The sequence below is a fragment of the Musca domestica genome, unplaced genomic scaffold (genome assembly GCF_030504385.1).
Source record: "Musca domestica strain aabys unplaced genomic scaffold, Musca_domestica.polishedcontigs.V.1.1 2, whole genome shotgun sequence".
Lineage (NCBI taxonomy): Eukaryota > Metazoa > Arthropoda > Insecta > Diptera > Muscidae > Musca > Musca domestica.
The window spans coordinates 33,464,284-33,473,336 of NW_026712249.1; the positions used below are offsets into that span (position 1 = coordinate 33,464,284).

The 9,053-nt window shown below is 36.3% G+C and overlaps 1 protein-coding gene across 1 annotated transcript; it reads left to right on the forward strand.

Annotated features, from left to right (window-relative positions):
* The first annotated feature begins 785 nt into the window (after positions 1–785).
* Positions 786–4,951, forward strand: LOC131802204 (uncharacterized). The gene is made up of 5 exons (XM_059121891.1): positions 786–1,948; positions 2,020–2,996; positions 3,048–4,068; positions 4,665–4,884; positions 4,946–4,951. The coding sequence occupies exons 1-5, from the start codon at positions 786–788 to the stop codon at positions 4,949–4,951; spliced, it is 3,387 nt and encodes a 1,128-aa protein (XP_058977874.1).
* Positions 4,952–9,053: the final 4,102 nt, after the last annotated feature.

Sequence of the window (9,053 nt, forward strand, 5' to 3'; positions counted from 1 at the left end):
TGACGTATACATCACGAAGACACTTGGAGTTATTGAATGATATGGAAGCTAGGAATTTTTATTTAAATAAAAATAGTAATAATGATAATAATAATAACAATAATAATAATAATAATAATAATAATAATAATAATAATAATAATAATAATAATAATAATAATAATAATAATAATAATAATAATAATAATAATAATAATAATAATAATAATAATAATAATAATAATAATAATAATAATAATAATAATAATAATAATAATAATAATAATAATAATAATAATAATTGTTAGCGGCACTCCCAAAATCTCATTGATTTGTAAACGATCTTGCAACACTGTTGCTTATGAAATAATAATTTTTGGAATGTCAATTTATTGTAAATATTTAACGAAACTTAGAAAAAATGTCAAGTAGCGTCCCTGAGTACCGCCATTTTCTGTCCTGAATAAATACCAATAAGTTGGATAATACGCTGTGCTCAGGAACTGATTTTTTGAACTATTTTAAAAGTTTTTGTGGTTTCATACCAAAAGTATGGCTTGTTTTATATTTACTATTTTATAGTTTTTTAATTCCTAATTTTTTTTGTAATTTAGGAATTTTAATAGAAATACATTTTGTGAAATAAATCAACTTTTATGGAACAAGTTGTATTTTATTCAAAATCCCAGTGGAAACCACCAGCTCGGCCTACTTGCCTTTTCAACATTTTAAAATTCTTTTTGTGGGCTCATCCTGGGCCAACTGCAGCGTCTACAATAACCTGCCAATCTCGCAGTAAGTAGAAAATGGAGTTATCAAATTCAGAAGGTCAGCAACACAATGATCACAATATTTCACTAAGTCAAAAATCCCCTGACGAAAATGAGAAATATTGCATAGAATGCAACAAAAAATTCAACTGCAAAAATTCCACGTCGGACATAACCCAAAAATGTCCGCAGTGCTCCGTCATACGACCTAACTCACCAGCATCCACTGCTACAACTCGGAGTTCTGCTCATTCTAACAAGTCACATTCGCGTAAAATTCAATTACAACTTAAAAGACTTGAAGAAGAGCGAATATTTAATACAGAATATCTAAATAAAAAATACCAACTTCTTGAGGAAGCCGAAGATATAAGTGATACTTCGTCTAACAAATCCCGAACAGTACAAAATTGGCTAAATAAAGTTCCAGATCAAGATGAAACATCAGAAATTCTCCCTGAAGATAGGCATCTATCTGCCGCTAATAATCAATGTACCAACACAAATCAGCAAGCTTCAAGCTTGCCCCACGAGATTGTTTATTGTGACATATCAGGTCACGCCAATACGCAAAATAAACCAAAAACAAACATGCAAATAAATCATAATCACCAAACTGCAAATACTTCATTCGTGCCCATTGTCTCCACTGCTTCTGCGAGTACCTTGTCAATACCAAATCGTGCAATGTACACGGCAACTACAAGCGTCTGCCACCCAGAAGTGCAGTCAGGTGTCATTGATCATCTTCCTCATGTAACCGTAAATCCACATTTACCTCGACCTCCACTAATTCGCAATGCAAATTTTCGTCCTTATCAGCCAACAATTATTAATAATTCTGCTCCCCACACCTTTTTACAAACTGCTCCAATTTCTACCACCATGAATATTTCACCTAATGAGGATCCAGCTCCACTGAATCGCAATACGAATTTCGCTTCTCATCAGCCACGTCAGCAGTCATACATTAAGGATTCAGCTCCACATACGTTCTTACAGAATGAACCGATGTCTTCGACTATGAATATTTCTCCTAATGCCAATACAGCGACATCATTTTGTCCACCTGTAAGTCTGGAACCTCACAACAGGCTACTACAGTCGCACATAAATGCTAGGCAATCCATGCCGAAGGAATTGCCACCATTCTCTGGCAATCCGGAAGAATGGCCCACTTTTATTTCCACTTTGGAATGGTCAACTGCCGCCTGCAACTTCACTAATGCGGAAAACTTAATCCGTCTTCAAAAATCTCTTAAGGGAGAAGCTCTCCAAGCGTGCAACAAATGTTGATTCATCCTGCTAATGTACCAGGAGTAGTTGAGGTACTTCGATTGCTGTACGGCCAACCTGAAAAAATTATCAATTCAATAAAATATAAAATAAAATCGTCGCCAGTAGTTGATGAAAACAATCTAAAAACACTTACCACATTTGCGATAAAAGTCCGAAGCCTAATTTCCACCATCACCGCCAGCAATTTGTATGATGAAATAAATAATTCATCTCTTCTCTTTGATTTGATACAAAAGCTCCCCCCTTCGTATCAAATGCAATGGGCAAATTACAAAATGCAGTTGATGAACCAAAACAAAAATCCAAATTTATCTGAATTTGACAAATGGATATTCAGCATTGGCATCACTGCCAGTAGTATAGCAGTTGAACCTCACTGTTCGAAAACAACAACAAACCATAAAGACAAAATATCAGCAAATAACAAAAAAGCATACAAAAAAGATTACGTTTATACTCATAGCGATGAACGTAAATGTGTTGTATGCAACAACAACTGCAAAGCAGTAGCTAGCTGTCAAACATTCCTCTCACTCGATCGTGGAGAGAAATGGAATGTGGTGAAAAGGAACAAACTTTGCAAGTTTTGTTTGTGTAAGCACAACGATGAGTGCAGAAAGAAGAAGAAATGTGGTAAAGAGGGGTGCGAATATTTTCACCACTCGTCATTACATCGATATTCACAACCTGCAAATGAACATAATGAAATGTCAAATGACAATGTAAACAATTTGCATATAGAAGAAGTAGTAAACAACTCACATAGTGCTGAAATAAAAAATATTTTGTTCAAAATAATTCCTGTAAAAATATATGGAAAAGATAAAAGCATAAACACATATGCTTTCATAGATGACGGATCTTCAATCAGTTTAATGGACGAGTCGTTAGTGAACCAATTGGATGTGGAGGGCATTTCCAACCCCCTCTGCCTTCGGTGGACTGGAGGTATGGAAAGAACGGAAAATAGTTCACAAAAAGTAAAAATAGGTATTTCAGGTGGAAATGGAAAGCGCTTCAACATGAATGTTTTTACTGTAAATTCGCTAAATTTACCATCCCAATCGCTGGATTATAGAGTTATGGCGCAAAATTATCGCCACTTGCGAAATCTTCCTGTGAAAAGTTATAGTAATGCTGTGCCAATGTTGTTAATTGGATTGAATCATTTCGACCTAGGAATTCATAATAAAGTCCGTGAGGGATCCCCGTATGAGCCCGTTGCTGTACGAACACAACTTGGATGGCTAATATACGGCACAGTCGCAGAGAACAAGAACTCAGGTAAGCACTTTAATTATCATATATGTGAGTGTTCTGCGAGTGATAATGATTTAGACAAGTTGGTCAGAAGCTATTATGCTCTTGATAGCGTGGGGATTAGCATAAAAGACCCTCTTATTGCTGAAAGCGAACAACGCGCGTTGCATCTATTAGATAACTTTACAAAACGAAATGCCAATGGTAACTATATAGTTCCATTATTATGGAAATTCGATTTAGTAAAATTGCCTGACAGTTATGATATGGCCTTCAAACGCCTTGTTTGCTTAGAGCGAAAATTAAAGCAAAATGACGAGCTTTTCAACACATTTAAAGAAACATTGTCAAAATACCTATCTAAGGGCTACATAAGAAAATTGAAAGAAAATGAAATTGATCGAGCCGATGGAAGAGTTTGGTATCTACCAATTTTCGCTGTCTTTAATAGAAACAAACCCGGTAAATCGCGCGTAGTTTGGGATGCAGCAGCAAAATCAAATGGATCATCTTTAAATTCATTTCTTTTAAAAGGACCTGACTTTTTAGCTTCATTACCATCAATTCTTTTTAAATTTCGGCAAAAATCTGTGGCTATATGTGGAGACATTGAGGAGATGTTCCACCAAATTTATATACGGCGTGAAGATCGCGACGTACAAAGATTTTTGTGGCGAGAGTGTATGCAGGAGAAAATTCCCGAAATATACGTAATGGATGTAATGATATTCGGTGCCACATGTGCTCCAAGCATTTCACAGTATGTGAAAAATCATAATGCAGCTCAATTTAAAAGACAATTTCCTACTGCATCCAAATCAATAATAGAAAATCATTATGTAGACGATCTTCTGGATTCCGTGGATACTGCTCAGGAGGCTATTCAATTAATTACCGAAGTGTCATATATTCACCGCCAAGCCGGTTTTAATATTCGTAATTGGATCTGTAACAACCAATTTGTAATGGATTCTCTTCCTACAATCGAAGCACAGAACGTTAAATGCCTAAATTTCAAAGAAAACCAACAGATTGAGAAGGTTTTGGGAGTATTTTGGGAATATTTGGAGGATGTAATAACATTCAAAATTTCTAACTGGCTTATGGAAAGCGATATATTTTCGAATAAAAAATCTCCCACTAAAAGGCAAATGCTAAGATTAGTTATGTCTATTTACGACCCGCTCGGTCTCATCGGACACATTATAATGTATGTAAAGATTCTTATGCAAGAAGTTTGGAGGGCCAAAATAGAGTGGGACGAATCGATTCCCCTTGAATTGAACCGAAAGTGGATCCAATGGGTCAATATTTTACCCGAAATACAAATATTAAAATTCCCCGTTGTTATTTAAGATCTTTTGATACCCATACAGATACAGAGGTGCAATTGCATACCTTTGTCGACGCAAGCAAAGATGGTTATGCAGCCGTCTGCTATTTCAGATTGAAAAAGAATGATACAATCGTTTGCTCCATTGTGGGGTCGAAAACCAGGGTAGCACCTATTAAGATTACATCTGTGCCACGTCTTGAACTTATGGCCGCCCTTATAGGTTCTCGTTTTGCCAAATTTGTAATGGAAAATCATGATATTAAAATATCTAAAAAATATTATTGGTCTGATTCAAAAACAGTGCTAAGCTGGATCAATTCTGATGCCAGAAAATATAATCAGTTTGTGGCTTTTCGAGTCACAGAGATTTTAGAGTTGTCTTCGCTCAATGAATGGAAGTGGGTCCCAAGTAAGCAAAACGTAGCTGACGATGCTACAAAATGGTCGAAGATACCTGTAATTTCTATAGATAGTAGATGGTTTAACGGTCCAGATTTTTACATTTGCCTGAGGAGGAGTGGCCTAAAACAAGTGCTCATCCTGAGCCAACGGAAGTAGAACGAGTACATCATTCTTTTAAAATTACAACATTATATACAACCTTTGATGTACTCAGATTTTCGAAATGGGTCCGCCTTTTAAGGACGGCTGCATATGTACTACGATTTATTAACAATTGTCGCAGAATTAAGAAACAAACTCATGAATTAACTCAAGAGGAGCTAAAACGAGCAGAAACAATTTTATATAGGCAGGCTCAAAGTGAAACATATTCCGCAGAAATATCACAACTTATGTCGAAAGCCTCTATACACAAATCCAGCGATATTTATTGCAAATCACCGTATCTGGAAGATGGCGTTTTACGTGTGTATGGAAGAATTGATGAAGCAGATGTGCCTTGGGAACAAAAACGCCCTATTATCTTACCTCGAGAATGTCATATAACAAAACTGATATTGTTACACTATCATGAGAAATTTCACCATATGAATCATGAGACAGCCATCAATGAAATCAGACAAAAATTCTCGATTTCCAGACTACGTACGACATTTAAAACAATAACACGATCCTGTCAAATGTGTAAAATCCACAAAGCTATTCCACAAAGTCCACAAATGGCAAAATTGCCTAGAGCACGACTGGCTTCATTCGGTGCACCATTTTCTTTTACCGGAATAGATTTCTTTGGTCCCATATTGGTCACCGTCAATCGTCACAAGGAAAAAAGATATGGATGTCTGTTTACATGTTTGACCATACGAGCAATTCACATCGAGGTTGCATATTCGCTGACAACAAGTTCATGTATTCTAGCCATTCGAAATTTTATGGCACGAAGAGGAATTCCACTTGAATTCTATAGTGACAATGGCACAAATTTTGTTGGCGCAGAGAGAGAGTTACGTGAGGCGGTAACTGAGGTAGATAAGGATGAGTTAGTAAAAACTTTCACTAGTACTACGACAAAATGGAATTTTAATCCTCCTGCCTCACCTCACATGGGAGGTGCGTGGGAGCGGCTTGTACGATCAATTAAAACTATTTTATATAAAATTATACCAGCAAGGTGTCCTAGTGATGAGCTCCTATTAAGTACCTTAATAGAAGTTGAAAATATCGTAAATTCTAGGCCTCTTGCTTATGTTCCTGTGGACGACGAAACGTCAGAGGCTTTAACTCCAAATCACTTCCTAGTGGGAAGTTCAAGTGGGTTAAAACCGATATCAGTTTGCAGCGACAGTGGCATATTATTAAAGCAAAATTGGCTGCTTTCACAACAATATGCAAACATATTTTGGAAAAAGTGGTTAGCTGAATTCTTGCCTTCGTTAACTTGTAGGTCGAAATGGTACGAAAAATCTAAACCATTATGTCAGGGGGACTTAGTGATTATTGTTGATCCTTCTCTACCTCGAAATGTTTGGCTGCGTGGTAAAGTACTTCAAACGAGATTGGCAAGTGATGGACAGGTCCGTAGTGCAAAAGTGCTCACACAACGAGGTATCATGGATCGGCCTGTAACTAAATTGGCAATTTTGGACGTAGCCCCTCAACGAGAGTCTGGCAGCGGAAAGGTTCCTTGCCATACTGCGGGGGGAATGTTAGCGGCACTCCCAAAATCTCATTGATTTGTAAACGATCTTGCAACACTGTTGCTTATGAAATAATAATTTTTGGAATGTCAATTTATTGTAAATATTTAACGAAACTTAGAAAAAATGTCAAGTAGCGTCCCTGAGTACCGCCATTTTCTGTCCTGAATAAATACCAATAAGTTGGATAATACGCTGTGCTCAGGAACTGATTTTTTGAACTATTTTAAAAGTTTTTGTGGTTTCATACCAAAAAGTATGGCTTGTTTTATATTTACTATTTTATAGTTTTTTAATTCCTAATTTTTTTTGTAATTTAGGAATTTTAATAGAAATACATTTTGTGAAATAAATCAACTTTTATGGAACAAGTTGTATTTTATTCAAAATCCCAGTGGAAACCACCAGCTCGGCCTACTTGCCTTTTCAACAATAATAATAATAATAATAATAATAATAATAATAATAATAATAATAATAATAATAATAATAATAATAATAATAATAATATGTTATTGGTGGAAATGCACGAAGAGTGCAAAAGGAGCTATTTTTAAAAATAATCGCAAATATATATATATATATATATATATGGTGGCCGGTTTGATCCAAGCTTGGTACATCATAATATTATTGTCAAACTTAGATCGAGTTCGGAGATGGGCAAAAGCGGTCCACTCCTTCTGGTACCTCCTCCACAAAAGTTCAACATTTTCCCAAAAAACAATTTACCGTATGGAACCAGAAAGGAATATTCAATTTAGTACAAACTTAATACATCGGACCACTCCTTCTGCTACCTCCCCTACAACTGTCAAATTTTTGAATAATTTTATGAGAGATATAAAATTCAAAATAAGGATCCATTTCTCTTCAAATTTCATATATCCCAATATTTTCATGAACGCAAGATTTGGTGTGAAGATGGGATATAGGATGGGATGAAAAAACTGCAACCAATTTCAGACTGTTGTCATTTCTAAGCCACTTTTCTGACAGCTGTTAAAATTATTCCAGTGACAGCTCATTACATTGTTTACAAGCGTACAAAAGCATTTTGGCATTTTCGCGAAAAAAAAGTTATTCGTGATGGAATTTATGCGTGATAGTATAATTTCTATATATTTGGCTGGAAACCACAAGTGGCTATTGTTCGAGCACTCCAGCATTTAAATGTGAATAAATCTTTTGTATCTCGTACTATCGCTCGTTTCCGTGATACTGGTGGCGTAGCCAGACGTCAAGGGAGTGGACGGAAGAAAACAGCAGCATCAGCAGAGATGTTTCGAAAAGTAAAGAAGTGACTTAATCTAAGCCCGCGTCGCAGTGGCCGAAAATGACTCGTGAGCTGAACATATCGCAATATTCCATTCGGTAAATATTGAAAAATGAGCTCGGGGTAAAGCCATTGAAATTCCAAAAAGTGCAAGAACTTATAACGCAACAGAAAGAAAATAGACTTAAAAGAGCTAAAGAGTTGCTTCACTTGGCCGAAAGTGGTAAACTGTTGAATTTGGTTTTTTCCGATGAGAAAACATTCGTTTTCCAGCAGTTTGTAAACTAAGAAAATGATCGTGTTTACTTGTCAAAGAAATATGCTAAAAATGTGCACCTTCGATTGGCCACCAGAAAACAAGCGCCGACCATGGTCATGGCGTGTGCCGCCATAACAGCCGATGGTCGCTCTCCTCTGGTAAAAATCGACAATGACATCAGAATAAATGACGATTATTATCCAGAAATATTCTGAAGTACGTATTAAAGCCCTGGGCATGCAAACATTTTGGCCGCAGACCTTGGACATTCCAACAGGACTCAGCACCATCGCACTCAACACGCGCCACCCAAGAATGGTTATAAAATTAGGTTCCTCGCCTCATTTCCAGCTCACAATGGCCACCAAAATCTACGGATATCAATCCGTTGGGCTATTGTGTCTGGAAAGCAAGGTTAGCACTAAAAAATACCAAAGTGTCGATCACCTCAAGCAAGCGCTTCGCCGGGAATGGGCCAAAATACCGCAGACCAATATTCGGGCAGCGTGTGACGGTTTTATTGGCCCTTTGAAGGCAAAAGTTGAAAAATTCGAACAAATTTAAACTTATTCTAAAATTTGATGATATTTCCGACATTTTTTGTAATTATTCAATAAAATTTAAAAAAGGTAAAAATTATGGCGTTTGACTTTGTTGCAGTTTTTTTATCTCACCCTGTATATGTCCCCTTTTTCTGGTACTTCCCTCACAAAGCGGTTTACATTTTAAATAATCATGAAAATCATAGAACGCAAAATAACCGTCCGATTATTTT